This window comes from Numenius arquata, chromosome 4 (genome assembly GCF_964106895.1).
Source record: "Numenius arquata chromosome 4, bNumArq3.hap1.1, whole genome shotgun sequence".
Classification (NCBI taxonomy): Eukaryota; Metazoa; Chordata; class Aves; order Charadriiformes; family Scolopacidae; genus Numenius; species Numenius arquata.
In genome coordinates this window covers 2179886-2202243 of record NC_133579.1, presented here as the reverse complement: position 1 = coordinate 2202243, position 22358 = coordinate 2179886, and the positions used below count along the sequence as shown (strand labels likewise).

At 38.2% G+C, this 22358-nt stretch overlaps 1 protein-coding gene across 2 annotated transcripts in view; it reads left to right on the top strand.

Moving 5' to 3' along the window:
- CRISPLD1 (cysteine rich secretory protein LCCL domain containing 1) overlaps positions 1 to 21702 on the top strand; it is a 41171-nt gene extending 19469 nt beyond the window's left edge. Inside the window, exons 2-14 of one of the 2 annotated variants that reach the window (XM_074146321.1) lie at positions 2160 to 2278; positions 2410 to 2542; positions 4044 to 4159; positions 5049 to 5149; positions 6257 to 6436; positions 6530 to 6590; positions 6717 to 6783; positions 7421 to 7551; positions 8675 to 8718; positions 8836 to 8908; positions 10454 to 10529; positions 19647 to 19777; positions 21651 to 21702. In XM_074146321.1, the coding sequence (XP_074002422.1) occupies positions 2160 to 2278; positions 2410 to 2542; positions 4044 to 4159; positions 5049 to 5149; positions 6257 to 6436; positions 6530 to 6590; positions 6717 to 6783; positions 7421 to 7551; positions 8675 to 8718; positions 8836 to 8908; positions 10454 to 10529; positions 19647 to 19777; positions 21651 to 21702 (1284 nt within the window). Of the gene's footprint in view, positions 1 to 2159; positions 2279 to 2409; positions 2543 to 4043; positions 4160 to 5048; positions 5150 to 6256; positions 6437 to 6529; positions 6591 to 6716; positions 6784 to 7420; positions 7552 to 8674; positions 8719 to 8835; positions 8909 to 10453; positions 10530 to 19646; positions 19875 to 21650 lie in introns of those variants that run through there. The other variant, XM_074146320.1, reaches the window with a different exon arrangement.
- The last annotated feature ends 656 nt before the right edge of the window (positions 21703 to 22358 follow it).

Here is a 22358-nt window from a genome sequence, read left to right as displayed (position 1 = left end):
CTCTGTCATGTGTCGCTATCATCAGTCTGTAAAAGAAAATCTTATTAAAGATAACTACTTCACAACCTTGAGGAACCGATTCCAACAGTTACTATTGACTTCTTAGCTCTGATCTTCCAAAAAATTATCTTTTCATTTAAAATAGCTGCACAAAAGATTTTGAAAGTTGGGTGGAGAAAAAACCAAACCTACAACAACAACAGTACAATTCCTTTGTCAGTCACTGCTGGTTTCAGTTAAAAATGCAGAGGGATGCTTTACAAGAGAATATATTGTGGCATTTGTTTTAAAATGTTGCAGTCTCTTGATGCCATTGTAAAATGATGAAGCACTTGTACTACAATTGGTAAGAAAAAAATGTGTATGTGGAAGAAGTGTGTTAATCTTTATGTTTTTTACGATGGGTACAATAGGAAGAACTATTTGATGGTGTGACAAGGAAAGGGAAGAGGAAAAGATCTGTACAAACTATCATATAAAGCTTTTTTACTTAAGATTGGAATATTTTCTTATGAAGATTAAATAGTGTTATGGCTGAAGATTAAATAGTGTTATGGCTTATGATATTGAAATGCGGGTCCAGTAAGGTGAATAGAAAATTCCTACTGTTTCCTAAAGTCTGGTTTTGTATCCATATATGGGTTGAAAGCTTTATTCTGTCATTATTATACTGTTAGAGTCATTCTGTCAAAGTAAATGTTGCATTTTTGGATGTCAAAATGTTCCCTTTAAATTTCCTATTTGCCGATAATATTAATAACAGAGGAAATGGAATTCAATGCATTAGAGACTTCTGAGAAGACAACCAAGAACAGATATTCTAGGATTAAACTAGGTGATATTAAAGTCTTTACATAATGATGGGTTTGCATAACCAAGGGCATATTTGTTTTTACTGAGTAATCCGATTGACAAGGTGAAAACTGCATATCAAAATCAATAGAAAAATAAATTCTAGCACATGGTATTTGTCTGTAATATTTCTGTATTCTTTGCCTGTGTTAAGGAGTTTTTTACCTTTAATTTGCGCCAAAAAATTGTAAACGTGTTCTGCAGTGTCTGCATGGGAATATGGGTTTGGAAATACTGAATTACTGTTTTTTAGATAACACAGTATCACTCTAAGACACTTAGTTGGAACTTAGGAAGAAATAATTGAGCATCTATCAAGAAATGTGTTTCCTTCCTGGAAGTATTTCAGTTCCTAACCTGGGAGTTGGGATGAGAGGGTCACGTATCTGGAAACTACTTCTGCAGCTATCGGGAGATTTAAGATGTCAAGCAGTGGTATGGACACTGCACAAGAGGGACTTCGAGGAAACCCCAGCTTAACCCTGTAAAACCTATGCATACACCGTAGGAGATAATTAATTTCAAGAAAAGTAGATTTTAGTGTGCTTTTGAAAGAAAGAAACTTTGTATTTACCTTTCAGCTATACGCCTATTCTTCCATGGCCTTTAAAGAACGAAACATAAGCATGGAAAACTATGATAAATAATATTTCATAATCTTTAACTTTTTCTAAGCATTCTTCTAACATGATTGCCTCCTTTTTTTTACCATTCTAGCCGTAAAGCCAACGAGTGACCACCTTACTCCAGTTTTCATATTATTTTGTGTTTGCACTGCGTATTATTTCAACAAAAGCCAATTATAGAAAAGGAAGAGAAAATCACTTTCATTTCAAATAAACTATTGGTTTAGAGGAAATAAAGCCTTATGTTGAAAGTGGGTTTGGATAATACCCTTTTTGGCTAAGAAAAATGCCTGTTACTAAAAAGAAATCTCACAAGGCAGAAAATGCACTTAATTTAGCTTGGAAAGTTGAACTAAGTCTTTCGGTTTCATATTTGTCTTTTATTCACGGCAGCATGGCTGCACATGCCTTCTGAAGGGACTGCTGTGTGGGGATTAAAACTTTTTCTTTTTTTTTCCTTTTGGTGAAAACATTGGGTTTTTTCTTATGTAACACAAACGGGGCCTACGATTCTCAAGTCCCACTTCTTTTCTTCAGTCTTCTGACCCGCTAACAGAAGCTTTAAAAATGGACAATGGACAGTCATTTTTTAATTTTTTTTATTTTTTTTTTTTAAAAAAAGTCTGAGATACCCATTGAGTATATCTAAGTATATCTTTTTTTTTTTTTTTCACATTTCAGACATGGGACACCGAACTGGAGAGATCTGCAGAGGCGTGGGCTGAAACCTGTCTGTGGGAGCACGGGCCTGCCAACCTTCTTCCATCCATCGGGCAGAATCTGGGGGCACACTGGGGAAGGTAGTTGAAGATGTTTTATACTCTACATTATTTCTTTAAAAAATCAAACAAAATTTGCTTATTACTTAAAGAAAGAATGATGGAAGCTACAACTTTTGAATGATCTAATAGACTGCTGCTGGCTTTCATAGGTACAGACCTCCGACATTTCATGTCCAAGCGTGGTATGATGAAGTGAGGGACTTCACGTATCCCCATCCTCACGAGTGCAACCCCTATTGTCCTTACAAATGCTCTGGTCCCGTTTGTACACATTACACGCAGGTATGTAGGTGGGTTTGGGTTTTGTCAGCTATGGAAAAGGGTGGGCAAGACCTCCAGTGAGGGTGCTGTATGACACGTTGAACTTATTAATAGATGTATATCATAGCACTGAAGCACAAAAAGGGCTTCTCGTTACCAGACTCCACAGTTATGAGCATGAGGTATCGGTGACATAGAGTAGGGTTGTCAGACAAGTCTTTAGATTTCATCCTCATAAATATCACTTCCTTAACAGGATTATGGAAAAAGCTCCCAAACCCCAGTACTGGGTGTCACTGCTCAGCGCACTTTGGATTATCTAGTCTCCTTGCTGCTGTGCTGGTAGTCTTCTTTTCTGTAATATGCTGAAGAAACAGCACAGTTTTGAAAAAAAAAAAGGGTTTCTTACATGAATTTCTCAGATCAAACAACAGTTTTTAACATGTTGCTTTAACTTCAGCAAGATTTTGAAATTGCATAAGAACTAACTTATTCAGTGTATCTAGCCAGATTTTTTCCAGAGTTCAGTGAGTGAGAAATACAAGATCCTCAGATTATACTAAAATCTATGTAGAATATTCAATATAATAATAGAAAACTTCAAAATTTTTAATTTTTAAACATTCATTTTCTTTGATTACTAGCACAATTTACAATTTATTCTAATTTGAAAACAGAATTACCTCCATATTCTTATTTACCATTTCTTTAAAAATACCTATAAATACATTTATCCATTGCATGGGAGATCTACAATACATATATATAGTTTTTTGTGGTACTAATTCTTCACAGGACCTATCTCTTTCAACTCTGAAATCCTGCTGGAACGAGAGATGGCTTATCTTGAATTAATACAAGTTTTGCATGTGTCATATTTGTCTAATTGGAATGTTCCAGCCGTTGTTGTTGTTCAGATTATTTTGAGATCTACGATGAAATTTGTTTCAACAGACAAATAAAGGAGCACAGCCATTTTAGACGGCAATGACATAAAAGCATCTGAATTTCAAATCTATGACTTCAGTCTGTTTGGTATATGAGGTTTTTTTGTGAATAGTTTTATGGTTTACGTTACCTCCTTTCACTGCTGACAAACAAAACTGTTCTCTCAGTCTAACTAATCTAAACCCCTCTGATCCTTAGGTTGTGCTGAGAAACCCAGGACGCAGGAAACTAATTTCTTCTAACTCGTGATTAGCTATTAATTGTAATTTCAAGAATCAGTTCTTCAGATCATGTTTTGTAAATATTTTGCTATGCTTTCAAATACGTACTTAGACCATTTATATAAAATGAGACCCATACCTTTTGTATCAAGGTAAAGCTTTTCTTTCTACTAAGGATATAACCAAATGGCCTTTTGGCAGTTGTAATTAGGTCACTTCAACCCATTTATAACAGAGGGGAATATAACATCACTTCTGTGATTTGAGTTTTATCCGTTAAAGTTTGGAGACAGTTTTGACTTTATGTTAATCAGCTTTGATTTTCACATGTCTTTCTCTTTCCTTTTCCACAGGTTGTTTGGGCTACAAGTAGCAGAATTGGTTGTGCAATTAATTTGTGTCATAACATGAACATCTGGGGGCAGATTTGGCCAAAAGCCGTCTATCTTGTATGCAATTATTCTCCTAAGTAAGTAGGCTGACTCCCAAAAATATCTTGAGGGGGCAAAATACTTTATAATAATCCAGGAAATAACCTGAAAGGAAATCAGTCTGAGTTTTCTGGTTTTTTGTGGTGTTACAAAGTAGAGCATTGTTCCCAGGGCAGCCTTTGGCGGCATGAATACCCTTGTGATTTTCTAGAGCTTCGGTTCTCTTGCCTGTATTTTCGCACACAACGTCAGAGATCTTTATTGTAGTGATATTTGTCTGAAAAATAAATGGATCTCTCCATTGTGACTTTAAGAAATGTGTATCATGAAGCCCATGGTTAAGATCAAAATCTGTAGGATATTCTGTTTAGGAGAGTGGAGCCTGCTCCCCTGTAATTGATGGATTTAGTCTTACAGTGCTATGCCAATCTAAAAAGAATTTACAGAAGCACTAAAGTTTTTTCTTCATCGAATTTTCGATTATTTGCTGTGCTTATGGTATAGAATCCTAGAATTGTTTAGGTTGGAAAAGACCTTTCAGATCATCAAGTCCAACCATTAACCCAGCACTGCCAGGTCCACCACTAAACCACGTCCCTCAGCACCACGTCTACCCGGCTTTTAAATACCTCCAGGGATGGTGGCTCCACCACTTCCCTGGGCAGCCCGTTCCAATGTGCAATAACCCTTTCAATAAATAAATTTTTCCTCATATCCAATCTAAACTTCTGGCACAATTTGAGGCTGTTTCCTCTCATCCTATCACTTGTTACTTGGGAATATCAAAACAATGTTATGGTCTAAGCGTCTGCTGGCTTTAATATGTGGACAAATAAATGATAAAATGTTATTTAATGTTAACATCTTAATTTATTAAGGCATGTTTTGCTAATTTAGGTGGTTTTTTTTTTTTTTTTTGGTGTAAAGAGGTAACTGGTGGGGTCACGCTCCTTATAAACCTGGCCGCCCTTGTTCCGCATGTCCCCCCAGCTTTGGAGGAGGTTGCAGAGAAAACCTTTGTTACAGAGGTATGTACTATTTCAACAGTACAACTATAAATGGGCAGAGAAATGTAACCTTTCTTTTGTTTTCTCACCTCATTGTGCTTTAATGTAGTGGAATAGAATATATTACGCGTGTGCCCAAACCCGCATGGGTAGGGCCCTGCTTTACTATGATGGATGAGATCAGGGGAGGCCGAGCCTCCCCAGGCGACTCCTCACCAGGAACTCCTGCTGATTTAAGTGGGTTTTCTGAGGGCTTTTAGTACTTAAAGCTGTAGACTGTCACTGTGTGCTATTTGTATGCCTTTCTCTAATTATAGCAGAAGGCTCTCCAGTCATTTGTTTATCTCAGTTATGTTTATCTCAGTGACATAGACACGTGCATTACTATAAAAAAAAAGTCAAGAACAAGACTGGGAGACATTTAGCACTTAAACAAAGTGTCAGCTGGGATGGTTGTTAACTTCTTACAATTTTCATACTGCCATTCATATTTTATAGTATCGAAACACAGCATGTTACGAAGCTGTTATTTTGTTTTGTTCTACTCAGTGTACAAGTAATTTAGCAGTTTTTGTTAATAACTTTTGAAAGTTCAAATGGAGCATAAAAGCTGCATGAGTGCGCTCAAACACTTTCCTTATGGTTCTTGCTTAAGTAGGAAATATAGATGTAGTGATGAGTATTTCAAAATTATTTTCATTATGTATGAATAGAAGGGCCTCGTTTTCAGGTGTATGTTTTTATGAAACCAGCTTCTTTATCTATGAACTTGGTAAAACTCTTCCAATGTGTAATAGAAATGTCATCATTGTTCTGTTGGTTTTCTGATGGCAATAAGACACTAAAACAGGACTGTTGAGAGCATTTTCATACCTCAATTCCGCTACCTGTGCTAGAAAAAAAATATATCTTTTGTCAGCATCGGAAGCACACTTGAGTTGTGTTATTAATCTTCATTTTATGAAGCAGTGGAGTTTTCCTTGTGTTCTTGCTTATATTCATCTTGCTTATATTCATCCACAATTTTATGGTAACAAAGCCATGTTACCAAAATGTTTGTTACATTCCACAAACACTGAATTTTTTTTCCTGAGATTTTTTTTTTTTTTTGCCCATTTTCTGAAACAGAGGATTCAGAAAGGCCTTATTCTCCCCACGAACCAGAAGAGGAAACTAATGAGATTGAACGGCAGCGATCCAAAGCCCAGGACGCGACGGCGCAAAGCTGGCCAAGAACTCATCCACCTCTGGGCTCCACAGGCACAGATGACAGTGAGAAAAATGAAGTGATAAGCACGCAGCAAATGTGTAAGGAATTCACCTGGTTTGCTAAGTGGTCAACAAATTTGAATTGCGTAGTATCAAATTCCTTGCAATGAAATTGCTTTTTGCTTGTTTTAGCTCAGATTGTTTCATGTGAAGTAAGGCTAAGAGATCAGTGCAAAGGAACAACTTGCAATAGGTATGGTAAATTTTAAAGTTGTCATTCTGAGATTACTCTAAAAGGCTATTTTCGTATGCGAGCTGGAATATTTTCCCTTTTTTGTAATCCCAGGATTTAAGACCAAGTTGTGTTTTATTTTCTTAGGTATGAATGCCCTGCTGGCTGTTTGGATAGCAAAGCCAAAGTTATTGGAAGTGTGCATTATGAAATGGTAAATATTTTTCCATTAGATTTCGTACCAGTAGAATGTTTAATGAAAAGTCTTTGGTGGAATACTAGTTAAAATCGTATTAAGAATGGATTTTGAAAAAATCGACATTCACCAAAAATAAGAGCCTGCTCCAAACGTTTGAGGCAGCATCAGGGGATCTAAGTTTGCATCTGCTGTTCTGCCTGGAATGTCCCAATGCACTTCACGTGCACAGAAGTAGAGTTTTCGTGTCCACATATTTGTGTGTAAATACGTGGAGGTGCGAGGAGAAATACAGCAATTTGTGGGTACACTCATACAAATTGTTTCAGTAGGGTAGGCCTACTTGTGTAAGCTTAATGCTTGCTGAAAATACATAATTCACTCTGTAGAACTGAAAAACAATGTAGGAAATAGCAGCTGCTGTGAACAAATACACTGTAAATGAGTAGTTCCTCTCTGAGTAAGGCAAAGTGGTGGTTCTTTCTTTTGAAATAACGCCTACATAGACCAGATCAAACTTAATAGACTGAGTTTTTAATGACACATTGTGATTAAACCTGTTTTGAGGGTGGGTTTTTTTTTTTCACAAATAAATTGCAATGGAAAGTAGTGGCTTCGTCTGACCTGGAAGTGCTTTTCCTGCTCTGTTTTTCAGCAATCCAGTATTTGTAAAGCTGCCATACATTATGGCATCCTGGACAATGAAGGTGGTTGGGTTGATGTCACCAGGCAAGGAAGGAAAAATTACTTTATCAAGTCTTATAGAAATGGCGTTCAGTCAATTGGGTAAGTTTTCTTAAAATTAAAATGCGTGAAAAGTTTTTCACCTATTTCTTTTTATGTCAGCCAAATATATCACAGTAACAACATTTTGTTCATACTTTTTATCATAAAGCATATGAAAATACTATAAAAAGGCACGTGGAAATACAAGTATTGTACCCATTCTGAAACTTTATCCAGTGTTTAATGGTGGACAGAAAAGTGACACAATAATGATGTGAAAGAAGGTGAAATAATTTAGAAAATCACTTGGGCAGTAAGTTAGTATTTATAGTTAAATAATATCAATATTTGGAGTATTCAATTAATTAATTTGTAAGTTTGTATATTTGTTGTAGAAAACTAGTACCTACTGGCACTGAAGTAACTGAAGTAACACTGAAACATAATCAGCTTTTTTTGTTACAGATGAAAAATATTAAAATCAGAGGCCTATCCAATGAGTTAAAATAGGAGTAAAAGAGGAGTAAAATGGGAGGTAGAGGAGTAAAACAGAAGTGATTATCAATTGTCATATAACAGCAGAATGTATATATCTCACTTTATATAAGAGCAGGAAAGGGATCCATCCGGGTACCATACAATTACTGAGAAGAACAGACTGCTACCTGTTGCACTGGATTTATGGTGATACTGGTGATAATTTAACATAGGCACAAGATCCAAAAGTAAAATTTAATGATTGTTTTTTTTTAAAAAAAGGCAGTCAGGAGCAACTCTTTTCAGTTCTGGAGCTGTTTGTAGGAATGAACCTTTGGGGGGAAGTAAATGATCTCCACTGGTAGATGGATGCTTCTGAGCGATTCCCAGCCACAGATTTCGGTTAATGTATTTTGAGGGACAGAAAGGGTGCGTAATTTGTTCCTAGCACATTTATTCTTTTAGCAAATTAAATTACTGAGAGGGTTTAACATGCATTCCTGGTTCTCGGACACTGAGAGTACAAAGTAAATGTGTCACTGCAACAAATAGATTCACAACTGGGGAGAGAGGGTGCAGTGAGTCAGAATTGACTGGGGACGATGTCCCATATGTATTTCTAGATTCTCTAACAAAACTTCTCCTAGCTAAAAAGAAATCGTGGAGAGATGTTATTTACTGACTGTTATTATTATTTCTTTCTCAGAAAATACCAATCTGCTAATTCCTTCACTGTCTCTAAAGTAACAGGTTAGCATTTTTTTTCTTCTAAACTCAGTACTACTTTGAATTGTTGTTTTGTTTGTTTTGTTGTTTTTTTTTTTCCAAATCACACACATTTATTGTTTTCTGCTTTACTTTATTCAGTTCAAGCTATCACCTGTGAAACAACAGTGGAACAGTTGTGCCCATTTCAAAAACCGGCCTCGCACTGTCCAAGGTAAAATTATTTCAGTCTTATTAATTCAAAGTTCTGCCTTATTTTCTGCCAGTTACTAATTAGCTATGGTTATCATTGATAAAGGTGACAACGGGAGCTGTAAAAGTGAAGCCAGAAATGTTTTAGTGGTATTTTAGTCTCTGGTCTAAGCAGAAGGCCGGGTAGGTAAAGATAATCTACAAGCTTTTTCATTAGGAGACTCTCAATTTCTTTTGCCCATAAAGATCTTTCTTTGGTTCCTTGGGAAATCTTAATGAAATCATTCTTGGTTTGACTAAAGACTGGGAAGAAAGACACATTTTTCTTTTTCATTGTCTGCTATTAAATCTATGCACCTTGGGCAAAACACACTTCATTTATTTGCCTGTAAGACATATACTATAGAAGGATGTGATACGGATATTTATCATAGAAGTTATAAACTCGTTTGGGACTTTTAGAGAACAGAGCGAGAAAATATGTTTGCAAAAAACCTAAAGTATATATTGTTAAAGTGAGGTGTGGGCTGCAGATCAGTTAAAAGCTTTAAATACATGTGCCATTTCTTTGAAGCCTACATTTTAACTCCTCGAAAGGAGCCTGTGCCGCAGTATTCTGAGGAAGGAAATGGGTAACAGTTCTTAAAACCATAGATGAGTCAAAGGTAAATACACTGTGGCATGATTTACTGCAAGCTAAGCCGGAGAGATCCGCGGGATGACTTTCATAGCAATCCTTCCGCCAGTGCAGGAAGCAAGTACAAAGCCAGAACTGCTGGGAAAACATCCCTCATGTAGCACTTGGGTCCGTGGACTTGTTTGGTGTTTGGCTCTGAATCCTGGCTTTCTGGCTGGAAGAGGTAGAGGGAGTGGAATGTGGGAATGGATGGGTGCAGTCTCATCCTTCTATCTTTTTCTTTTTTTCTTCATTATTAAAAACTAAAAACTAACACCAGCTTCATTAAGACAAAGGCTGAGAGACCTGGGGCTGTTCAGCCTGGAGAAGAGAAGACTGAGAGGGGACCTCATCAACGCTAAGCAATATCTAAAGGGCGGGTGTCAAGAGGATGGGGTCAGGCTCTTCTCAGTGGTGCCCAGGGACAGGACAAGGGGCAACAGACACAAACTGGAACATGGGAAGTTCCATCTAAACATGAGGAGGAACTTCTTTCCTGTGAGGGTGGCAGAGCCCTGGAAGAGGCTGCCCAGAGAGGTGGTGGAGTCTCCTTCTCTGGAGACATTCAAACCCCGCCTGGACACATTCCTGTGGGACCTGCTGTGGGTGACCCTGCTCTGGCAGGGGGTTGGACTGGATGGTCTCCAGAGGTCCCTTCCAACCTCATATCATTCTGTGATTATGTGGTTATGAACCACAACTCAATCAGCAATGCTCCTACTCATATTGTCAAAACCTCAAAAACCGACACCATTTTTAGTATGTGTGGACCCACATGTCTGCATCGTCAAATTAGTGATTTATAGTCAATAATGCTAATGTTGACTATGGTACAGCAATACTCTGATATCATTCCTCCTAACTGCGTGTGGTTTATTTTTGATATTTCAGGGTGTATTGTCCTCGCAATTGTATGCAGGCAAATCCCCACTACGCTCGGGTAATTGGGACACGGATTTATTCTGATGTAAGTATAGTGATTTCCATTGCATTGTAGGATGAAGTATAAAATCTTATGAAAAGCTATAATGTAAATATAATAAGATATAATGTAGATATCCAGTTTTCCTCCATATGCTGATTTTTTACAGTCATTTCAAAAGTTCTTTTTCAGAGGCTCCCATTTAAGTTGGTAGTACTCAGCTACTAAAGATATGGAAAGTTATTCAAAATCTCAGTGTAGACTTCAGTAGTCTCTGGAACCATATTTTCTATTTTTTATCAAAATTCCCACTGATTTGTCCAGTATTGGGAGCGTCTACTCATTTAAACCCTTGCTCTCCAGACCCTGATGCAACCATAACTTCTGTCAGATTAAACTAACAAAAAAAATTATTCTGAATTTAAATGTCCGTGGTCTCATTATTTTGGATATTTCTTATCTGTTTAGATAGCTAAATATCTGCAGCAGAGTTTTGATATATTTGTAAGAAGTTTCTCACATTGTCGTATTATTTTAACAGACAGATACTGTATTTTTTTTGTCGTTCTGTTTCCTAGTAAAATTTTTTTTCCTGTCTTTTCTACATCATATTTAATTCTGAAATAGGTAGAAAGAATGAAAAGAATCTTTTTTATGCCCCTCCTTTGTCATCTCTCTGTGGAGAAGCCAGGATGTAGTGGCAGAGAGAGCAGTACACATTTTTGCCAGGAAACTGTATGTTTTAGTTGTCTTTTAGCTGTCCTAAGGAATAATACGGCAACCAGCTGGGTCAGATGGTGATTTTCACTCCTTTCCAGCACTTTGAAATGTGTGAAAGTAATATGCAAATATTTATTCATCATTACTTTGAAACTAACTAATGAGTAACTCGTCCTGAAAACACTCTTGGCCTTTAGTAGCGTTACGTGTGTGAGAAGTACTTCCAGTTCAGGACATAAATTGATGTGGATCTGGGTCCTTCATGTATATAAGAGGGTCAGTGAGTTATGTTTTAAAATTATTTTAGATGTACTATCTCATTATTCATCTCCATTGTATAGAAATGTGTGCAGCCACACTGCTTTTAGGAAAAAAAATGGGCATAAATATAGGTAAGAAACCAGGGGATGGGAGTTTCTTAATCATCTTCAGATGCTGTGAGGACAGATATCTCCACTGAAGGTGCTGTTCTAGGTTATGTGTATACAAGCTTGTAGTACGTGCAGTGTATTGGTAAAGGAGGTAAATAGGCATCTGCAGAGCAGAATCTATTTGATTTTTTCAGTGTCTACCACAGTGTGAGAAGAATGGCCTAATGGAGATGTCTGTTGCTCTCCATTTCCAACAGAAAGGTCCTAGAGCATCATTAGGCAGATGTGTCCTACCTATATTTGTACAGATGTTCCCATCAATGGACAATGATATCAGCATTATGCGATTTTCTACAATGTGCCTTTATTGCTAATGTTTAAATTATTTTAAAGATACCTTTTGTTGTAAATTTCACTAAATAATATGATTGAATATTTTGTGCATTATAATATATTACTAAACTAGTTTCAGGTGAAGTATTTATAGAGAATAATCTATTTAATAAGTGTGTTCTCTTTTGCAGTTTTTCATGTATTCACGGACAGATCTGTTCACAGATACAGAGAATTCATTTGCCCACTTGTCACAGCAAATGTATTTGAAATTGCAGACCATGATTTACTTGGTTGATTCCACAAAACAGATGGGGTTTTTGTGCCATTCCTGCCAGTTCTTTTATTTCAAAAATGCTTATATATATGTGGATGTATGCATATATGCACATGACTATTTGTCCTATTTATTAGGCCACTTGTATTCACAAAATGAAGATTTTGCAGAGATATTAAGAAAAAAATGCAAGTAACATTAACAGATGTCACTAATGCAAAAAAGATACGTTTACAAAACCATTTCTGTGGTATTCATGAGAATTTAGTTAAACCTTTCCTTTTCTGACTTGGGTCTGATCAGACATTCATTCTTAAACTCGTTTCATATTTTACAGTGACTTCTTTTCCTCCCCGTTCCTGGGAATGGTTGTTCTCTGGTTTATCAGTAGCGCCCAACAGAATTTTTACCCTTTTTTCCTCCCATTCTTTTTTCCTTTGACATTGCAATGACTGTCCCTATATAGATGGAAACAAAACCCTCCATTATTTCATCCTCCATTCTTCCACTCTGCGAGCTATTGTCTGTCTGTGGCAGATAAATCATATCTATGGCTCATACAGAAAGCATCTACAAACTTATGTGTGTGAGGAGTTTTCAGGTAATATGCTCTGCTCTAAACCTTCTGTTTCTAATTCTATATATTCTGCCTCTCTGCTTTATACCTTCTATTTTTTTGGCTGATCTCCTTTTGTTTCACTTCTCTTGAAGTAGATTGCAGTCTCTTTAAAACAAATGTATCTCTTATTCCAAGCTTGTGGTACAATACGTTTATTTTCTGAATAGAGCTATTATGGTATGAATTAGAACTGCAGTATGTGTCGTTCCTGGCAGACAGAACTAAAAATTGCTCATTCTTCCTATGGCCCAAACACATCGCCACCTTTGTGTCCCCGCCGGCCCCGCTGCTAAGAGCTCCCACACGGCAAGGCTGTGTCTTGCTTGGGAGACCAGGAGAAAAAGAAAGTTTCCTCTTGTCTTGTGCTGAAGAGTTGGTTCCACCTCACAACGTTGGTTAATCCATTATGGCTAAAACTTTCTGAGTCTTAGTTCTGGAATTTCAAAATCGTGTCATGTTGACAAGCATTTTTAATAATACCTGTGTTTTTAAAGCACTTTTCAATATGACTTCATTTGTGAAATGAAATAAGAACCTTCCCAAGAACTGAATCATGTCAGGCACAATGGGATTGTCTGAATGTCAACATCTCCAGAAGTTGGAGGTGCTCTTGCAGCACCTGCTTGTACAGAGATTGTCCTTTGGTGGTGTGCTAGTGCCTGGATTATAAAGTTACCAAAATAACAAACATTTTCATAGAGAGAAGGAGAGGCTACAGTAGTTTAGTTGAAAACTCTTTCACTTGCAGATTTTTTTTTTGGTAAAATTTTATTTTAATGGACACACCTTAGATGTGTATATGGTATAAGTTCTTAACTACATTCCAGTTGCCTTATAAGAATTTCTAAAGAGATTAAGGTTTATATTTATCCCATTGTTTTCGCAGTAGGCAACATTTTCCCAAAGACAATCTTTTACCGGTAGTGACTCTACATTATGGGTGTTGATTGAGCAATTCTACAAAAAAAACTGAGCCTCCTTTTGGAGGCTAGAGATCAACAAAGGTCTTTTATCTAAAGAATTCGATGGAGTTGTGTAATTTCATACCATCTGAGGACTTTGGCCATATGAATTTATGTTTCAGTGACCATATATGGCAATATTTCCCTAATACTTGTGCAAAAGTATTCATAATTCTCTGCTATGGTAAAATAGAAACAATATGGTATAAAAAAAAGCTATTAAATAGTTCTATAGTCCTGTGCTGGTGAGGGACAGACGCTGGTGGTTAAAATGCCTTTGTGGAGTAGTGCTATGCTGTGGTAGATGTTTGGTATTTTGCTGAGTAGCTAAAGAAGGAAAAAAAATAGGTAGCTTGGTATTCAGATTCTATGACCTGTTAAATACTAACAAATTTCAGAGGTTTCACAGCACAGCAATAAAGCAGGGTCATATAACGCTGTATGAAATGTTTATGTTAACTTAAAAATGCTGCCTTATATATACTTTGGCATGAGTTCATCAAAATTAAAGAAACAAACCCAAATCTCTGATGAAGACTTCCGGAAAGTGGCATAAGGCTGCTAATGTAAAATACCAATAATATGCTGAAATTTGTGATAGATCTAAGTGTGAAATCATGTTCTGCTTAAAATAACAGGAGGTTCACCTTAACAGGTCAAGGAAGAGTGATCAGGATGACGCAATATTATTAACTATAGGAAATATCATGGCATTGGTACTGGAATTAATTCCATTTAGATGAAGGTTGCCAAGCCAATTTGAAGTTCTTGAAAGCTCAAAGCAGATAATGCTTTCTCCAAAAAATTCTACTCTGTATATATTGATAAAACTATATGCATTTATTCATCGCTATGCTTACAAGCTACTTCATAATTATGAATTTATACTCATTGAACTGTTCATATATTCAAAAGTTGTGAACATTTGTTCTCCAATCTCACCTGGAAGGCAGCATCAGAATATCAGTTTATTTTTCCTATGAAAATAGCCTCTGAGTTGTCCTCATCAACCCCATTCTTCTGACCTCTTCTTTTTCACATATCCCACATAAGGATCTTGCCTTTAGCTTTAAGATTATGTGCATCAGCCATACTTTATTGATCCAATCACCAGCTGTGATACCAACGCTAACAGTGACCCCTTCCTTTACTGGAGATAGTTTCCCACACGTGGTCAGCCTCTTCTGTCAAAATCATAGAATCATAGAATCATAGAATCATCCAGGTTGGAAGAGACCCTTGGGATCATCGAGTCCAACCATCTACCCTACACTACAAAGTTCTCCCCTATACCATATCCCCCAACACCACATCTAAACGGCTCTTAAACACATCCAGGGATGGTGACTCAACCACCTCCCTGGGCAGCCTGTTCCAATGCCCGACCACTCTTTCTGTGGAAAATTCTTTCCTAATGTTCAGTCTAAACCTACCCTGCTGGAGCTTGAAGCCATTCCCTCTCGTTCTGTCATTAATTACCTGTGCGAAGAGACCAGCACCAACCTCTCTACAGTGTCCTTTCAAGTAGTTGTAGAGTGATGAGGTCTTCCCTCAGCCTCCTCTTCCTCATACTAAACAGTCCCAGCTCCTTCAACCGCTCTTCATATGATTTGTTTTCCAGGCCCTTCACCAGCTTCGTTGCCCTCCTCTGCACTCGCTCCAGCACCTCCATATCTCTCTTGGATTGAGGTGCCCAAAGCTGGACACAATACTCCAGGTGTGGCCTCACCAGTGCTGAGTACAGGGGCACAATCACCTCCCTACTTCTGCTGCTCACGCTGTTTCTAATACAAGCCAGGATGCCGTTGGCTTTCTTGGCCACCTGGGCACACTGCCGGCTCATATTCAGCCGCTTGTCAATTAGAACCCCCAGGTCTCTTTCTTCCAGGCAGCTTTCCAGCCACACTTCCCCAAGCCTGTAGCAATGCACAAATCTCCATCCCTTCACTTTTCCTTTCTTTTTCACTTAACCAGAAACTTCCAAATGACGTTGGAACAGCCAGTATCTCAGCTTCCTTCAAATGTAATTCTGAAGGTATCTACCTATCTAATGATGTACACAAAGCGTACTCATTTTGCTTACTGTTACGGAGGTGACAAACTTTGATCTTTCTTTTCCCTGGTTGTACCTCTGGCTTTTTTTTCCTCTCTCAAATGTGAACTGAAAACAGGGTTGCTACTATATTTTAGTACTAGTAATTAATAGTGTTCTACTTCTTCACTGTAGTTAATTGCTGATCAACCTCATCTTTAGGCTGTAATCCTGTATTGCAGAGGCCATTTTTTCCCCCTGTGTATTTGAAATTACACAGTCTGATCTTTAGTTACACCCGCAGTATGAGTACATAAAGGATGCTGTAATCCTAAAAATAAGGCGACTACTGGTGTTCAAGATGAACCAAAAGCCTTGCAGCGTTGGAGAGAAAGGAGAAAAAGAACAGAGGAGCATCAGTGGCCTCCCTTCTGGCACGTTCAAAACCTGCAGCCAGCCGTGCGAAGAGAAAAACTCTAAAGCGTCTTCGCAAAAGATTCTTTGCATAAACAATTTCCAATATTTACTCCTAGAAATATTGTGACATTAAAATACAAACTGCATGACAGTGAAACCGGCAAGTCCTGTGCTTAGAATGAGAATGGGAAAATCATTGCTATCCTAAATTCCTGATTTTATATAGCACTGAGATGACAAAATGGTAACAGATAAGAATTATTCCAATTATAACTGGAAGAAATGCAATTCTTGTTTAGATATTGGTCTGTGTGACCAGCTATTGCTATTTATATTGGCTAAGTTTTTAAGGCTGTGGAGAGACCTATTGCAGTGAAGACTTTTTCTAAAAGAACAACTTGGCTTTAAGTGGAGATTTAAGCTAGAACTACACTTTGCTGTGCATTGAAGATTGGGACCTACATTCTGGAGTATCTAAGGAGTTTCATTCTTCTGGTGATTAATTTTTAAAACGCTGAAAGAGTAGCAGAGGACTGCAGATTTAAATCGGGTATTTAAATGAACATTATCAAGGTTGTCACTGAGCAATTCTTCTGTGGATATTATTTATGCTGCATAGGTTCATGGGGAGGGACTCGTCAGGGAATGGAGCCATAGGACAAGGGGTAACAGTTTTAAACTAAAAGAGGAGAGATTAGATGAGATCTCAGGAAGAAATTCTTTGCTGTGAGGGTGGTGAGACACTGGAACAGGTTGCCCAGAGAAGCTGTGGCTGCCCCATCCCTGGAGGGGTTCAAGGCCAGGCTGGATGGGGCTTTGAGCAACCTGGTCTGGTGGGAGGTGTCCCTGTCCAGGGCAGGGGGGTAGGAATTCAATGATCCTTAAGGTCCCTTCCAACCCAAACCATTCTATGTTTCTATGATTTATGAGAGGAATTAGTGGGCAGAGAATGTAGGTTTGACTCAGATGAAACGGCTGTTAACTTCACAGAGAATTTTCATAGAATCAGAGAATCCCAGGTTGGAAGGGACCCCAAGAATTATCTGGTCCAACCTTTCTCGGCAAAAGCACGCTCTAGACAAGATGGCCCAGCAACCTGTCCAGCTGAATCTCAAAAGTTTTCAGTGATGGGGAACCCATTGGAGTTATTCCAATGGATGATTGTTCTCATTGTGGAAAATTTTCCTCTTGTGTCCAACTGGAATCTGCCCAGGAGTAACTTGTACGCGTCACCCCTCATCTTTTCCATGTGACTCCTTGTAAAAAGGGTGTCTCCAACCTTTTTTATCCACCCTTTAAGTACTGGAACATGGTGATAAGATCTCCCCTAAGCCTTCTTAAGGCTGAACAAACCCAGTTCTCTCAGCCTTTCCTCATACAACAGGCTTCCTGGTCCTTTCATCATCTTGGTGGCTCTTCTCTGGACCCTTTCTGGCCTGGCCACAACTTCTTTGCACAGCGGGAACCAAAACTGAACAGAGGATACCAGGTGTAGCCTGACTAGTGCTGAGTAGAATGAGATAATAACTTCTTTATCTCTGCTGGTGATGCCCTTGTTGATGCAGACCAGCATCCTGTTGGCTTTCTTTGCTGCAGCAGCACCTCACTGTTCACTCCTATGGACCTTCTAGTCCACCAGGACCCCCAGGTCCTTTCCCGCAGAGCTGCTCCCCAGCTGGGTAGATCCTAGCCTATGCTGCGCTCCTGGATTATGTTTTCCCAGGTGGAAGACCTTACACTTGTTCTTGTTGAGCTTCATGAGGTTCTTGTTAGCCCACTCTTCCAGCCTATCCAGGTCTTCCTGCAGGGTGCCTCTCCCTTCCCAAGTGTCCACTTCCCCACTCAGCTTGGTCTCATCAGAAAACTTCATCAGAGTGCAGTTGAACCCATCATCCAGATCACTTATGGAGATATTAAACAGAGCTGGGCCCAGTATTGATCCCTGGGGGATCCCACTCATGACAGGTTGCCAGTTTGGAAAGGAGCCATTGACCATCAACCTCCGGGTGTGGCCTGTCAGCCAGTTCCCCACCCACCACACAGACCACTTGTCTGGACTGTAACGCACCAGTTTCTCTAGGAGGAGGCCATGGGGAACCGTATCCAAAGCCTTGGAGAAATCCAGGTAGACAAATGTCCACCGCTCGTCCCACATCAAACAAGCAGGTTGTAGAAGGCGATCAGGTTTGTCAAGTATAATTTGCTCTTGGTGAACCCGTGCTGGCTTTTCGCGGTCACGTGTTTCATTTGACTTGTGACAGCCCCTGGGAGGATTCATTCCATAACTTTCCCAGAGACTGAAGTAAAACTGATAGGCTTATAATTTCCTGCATCCTCCTTTAAGCCTTTCTTGTAGATGGAGGTGACATTAGCCGCCTTCTGCTTTTCTGGGATGTCCCCCAATCTCCACAACTTCTCAAAGATTATGGACAGTGTCCTTGCAATGACGTGAGCCAGCCATCCTAACACTCTTGGTTGGGTGGATATTGTCGGGGCCCATCGATTTGTAGGGGTCAAGCTCCTGTGATAGTTCACATACCACCTCTTCCTTCACTGGAGGCGAACCTGGATCACCTGGACCAACCCGGATCTTTGTTCTCAAGGCCTGAGGCCCAACAACGCTGTGTAATTTTGCCTCCATAAAGTCTATGGAATTAGATTTTTAAAAGTTCGTCTTTTAAAGCAATTGGAGGCTCTTCACCTCCTGACTCTTATTTCCTCTCTCAGCGTTGAGGAGCTAAAGCTGTTAGTCTGCCATTAATCAACTGTCATAGTTTAGCAATGGTTTTAGAACTCTGTGTTCTGTTTGATGCTCACGTTATACCCATAATCTAATTAGCTTTTAGTGTTTGTCCATGCCTGGATAGGAAATTGTGATGTCCCCTTTGCTGATGGATCATTTCACTGCTGTTTGAGGTTTTGCACCGAGAGGTGGAATTATTGCAGTCTATCCCTTACCTTTAGGGTAGGACATTCTAGAAACATATGGCCATGGCATGCCTTTGAGGTTCTATGGTTTCTCTGTTTGGCTCTGGCTGGAGATTAAACTGAATCTCCTGATCTATAATAATTGACTAAGGTTTGGGTTTTACTACCTCCCTGCCGTTGAAGTGAAGGCTGATAGAGCCTTCTGAACAGTTTCAAGAATTAAAACATGTTCCTGATCTTTGAACTGAAATTGCCTGAAATAACTGATTTTGGGGCCATGCTGCAGGAGATCTTTGAAGAGGCAGTGTCTGCATTCCTATAAACTGGCCTAATCCCTGTGAAACTGATTTAAATACTGTAGGATTAATAAAATTAGTCATGCAATAAATGTAATTATTTTTTGTTTCCTAGAACTTGGTTTAAATGTCTTTATTAGTTTTCTTCTAAACAATTTTGAAATAAAAGGATGAATGAGCACTAATCTTCTCCTCGTTCCTTCTCAGATATCCAGTATCTGCCGAGCGGCAGTCCATGCCGGTGTGGTCCCCAACCAGGGCGGTTACGTTGATGTGATGCCAGTGGACAAAAGGAAGGTGTACGTTGCTTCCTTTCAAAACGGGATATATTCCGAAAGGTACAGAGCCAAGTCTCAAAGATTACACTTTACCCTTCACCTCAATAAGGTTTACAAAGTCATGCATTGTGTCTGTTCGTACCTGGGGCAGGGCTAGAAACCAGACAAATAGGCCAAAGTGGGTGATTTACAGAGCTTGTGTAAGAGCTGGGGTGACTTTGGAGAAGCTGTGGTACCAGAGCTGCCTGCCTCCTCTAAGCTCATAAATCATTACTCTAAAAAGCTGCTTAGGAAGTAAAATAACCCTCTTGTTTACTTTGCTGGTTCTGTTGCAACTAACACAATATTTGATAAGAAAATTGCCTTTGCTTTCCTTGGGATTTTTTAAAAAATAAACATTAGTGATTTATTCTGTCCAAGTCAGAGGTTCTGCAGTGGATGGGTACGAGTAGCTGATGCAGGTTCGTTGGTTCATGATGAAATGTTCATTGCTGATTTACATGGTATTGAACTAGCGAGCCTGGACCATAAATAATATTCAAAAACTCAAAAAATCATTAAAAAATATTTTTAATTTTTTTTCAGTGGTTTAACTGTTTTTAACAGCATTTTTCTGAAAGACATAGAGATGCTGTGAAAGCTCATTTAGTTGTATTCAGCGTATTCATGCTTTCTGTGACGATAACGCATGGTTGCACGTTGCAGATTAAATTTAATCCCTGAAAGGTTCTAAAGGAAGAAAGAGAAATTACCTTAAAAAAAAAATCTTGATCCAGTCTTTTAGTTCTGTAAAGCTAAGGATGATTTTTACCTCTAAAACTATAGGCTTTCCAAAAAATTGGTGGGGGAAAAAAACTCCAAAAATTTCTGTAGAGAACTTGGAAGTAGGAAAAGACAGATTATTTTTTTGTTATTTTTAATTGGAGGTGGGGGGATGTCTTGCCTCTTTCCCTCAAATCTTTCAACACACCTGGAAACTTATAAAATACAAATTTCTTTTTCTTAGTGGATGATTTAATTTACATACTCTTTGGCTTTTCCCCATGACCATCCAGTGCCCTCAGAAAGAATGCTTCCTTACCGACACTTTTGTTCTCTATAGAAATCGCCTCGTTGAGTAGAGATGTAGCCAGGAAAAGTGTTGCGAATTTAATCATTATTTTTACTTTACCATCTTGGTAAATTTTGGAAGGTCAGCGGTTTGGAAAACAGTCCCATGGAAGTTTTCTGTGAAGCAAAAGAGGATTGATTGTAAACAATAAAGGCAACCTGTTTCGTTGTGCCCTTCCCTACTTTCACCTTCATTTCCCTTTCCTTCCCAGGGTTTGCCAAAGAGAAAACACCGAGACCATCAGACATGACATGCTAGTTCAGTTTATAAGACAAAAAATACATTTTTCTACCAAAATTTCCTTGCAGTTGGGTACTTTTGTTTCACTTCTTTTGAAGCCAGGGATTTATCCATTCAGAAGGCATTTCCTTGGTTTTTGTAAAATATTAATTCTCTATAGGAATCTATCCTTCGGCATACAAGCAACTAACAAACAAGTCAGTCATCTCCTAGGTCTGAAAGGTCTCTCTGAATATGGTTATGAGAATAATGAGCATAAGAGACATGCTCTCTCTTTTGCCTAAAAACTTTCTTTAGTATTTTGCTTCAATAGAGCTTTATTTGTTAAACCTGAATCCCTCATCACAAAGGATTACTTTTTTTTTTCCATGTTATGATTTTTTCCTAATTAGCTGCTTGCAAAAGACATTAATCTGAAATTTATGTAATTTTTATCTGTAGCAGTTTTTTAAAAAAAATCTTAGCTAAAGTTATGAATAGTCACAAGAGGAGTCGCAGGGCCCTAGAACTGTATTTAACAATTCAAAAAAGTTGTCTTTGGGGTGTTGCAGTCTGAAAAATAACAGTCATTTTATATTTCAGTTTACAGAATCCTCCAGGAAGCAAGGCGTTCAGAGTATTTGCTGTCGTTTGAGTCTAAAAAGTGAAATGTAAAACAGGCAAGTGAAACCAGAGCACTTGGAAGAGAATAATAAAGGCCATTTCTTATAATTCCGTAAATTTGTATAAAGCTGTAACATTATTGTACAGAAGATGTATACTGCTTTCCACCAAAAAGTTTAAATGACATATATATCTTAATGAAAAAAATGTGTAAAAGTAAACATGGGAGAAAAATTAATTTGAAAATCTATAGTGATATATAACAATATTTTGAATCCTGTGTTAAATATTGCTATATTTTCTTAGCAGTTACTTCTATACAGTTAATTCAAAGCTCATAAACGTTCTTTGTTTTCTTCATCTGAATATATTATTGTATGGTGCTTTATATATGCCACTAACAGTAACCTTAAAACTATACCATAGGGAGGCCTGAGTTTTTATTTCCAATGTACATAAAAGAAGCCATCCCAATAATTCAATATAATAAATCATGCCTTAAAGTAAAATAAAAATATATATACCTTTTTGATGATTTACAGTAGCATTAGCCATGCAAGCATAAACGAAGAGCTAGACTGGTTTCAATTTCACACTAAACATAACAAGTACAAATACTTTTTTTTTAAATAAAATGGAAAATATAAAATATAGGGAAGTCCTGGGTCATATTAGCATGTTTTCCTC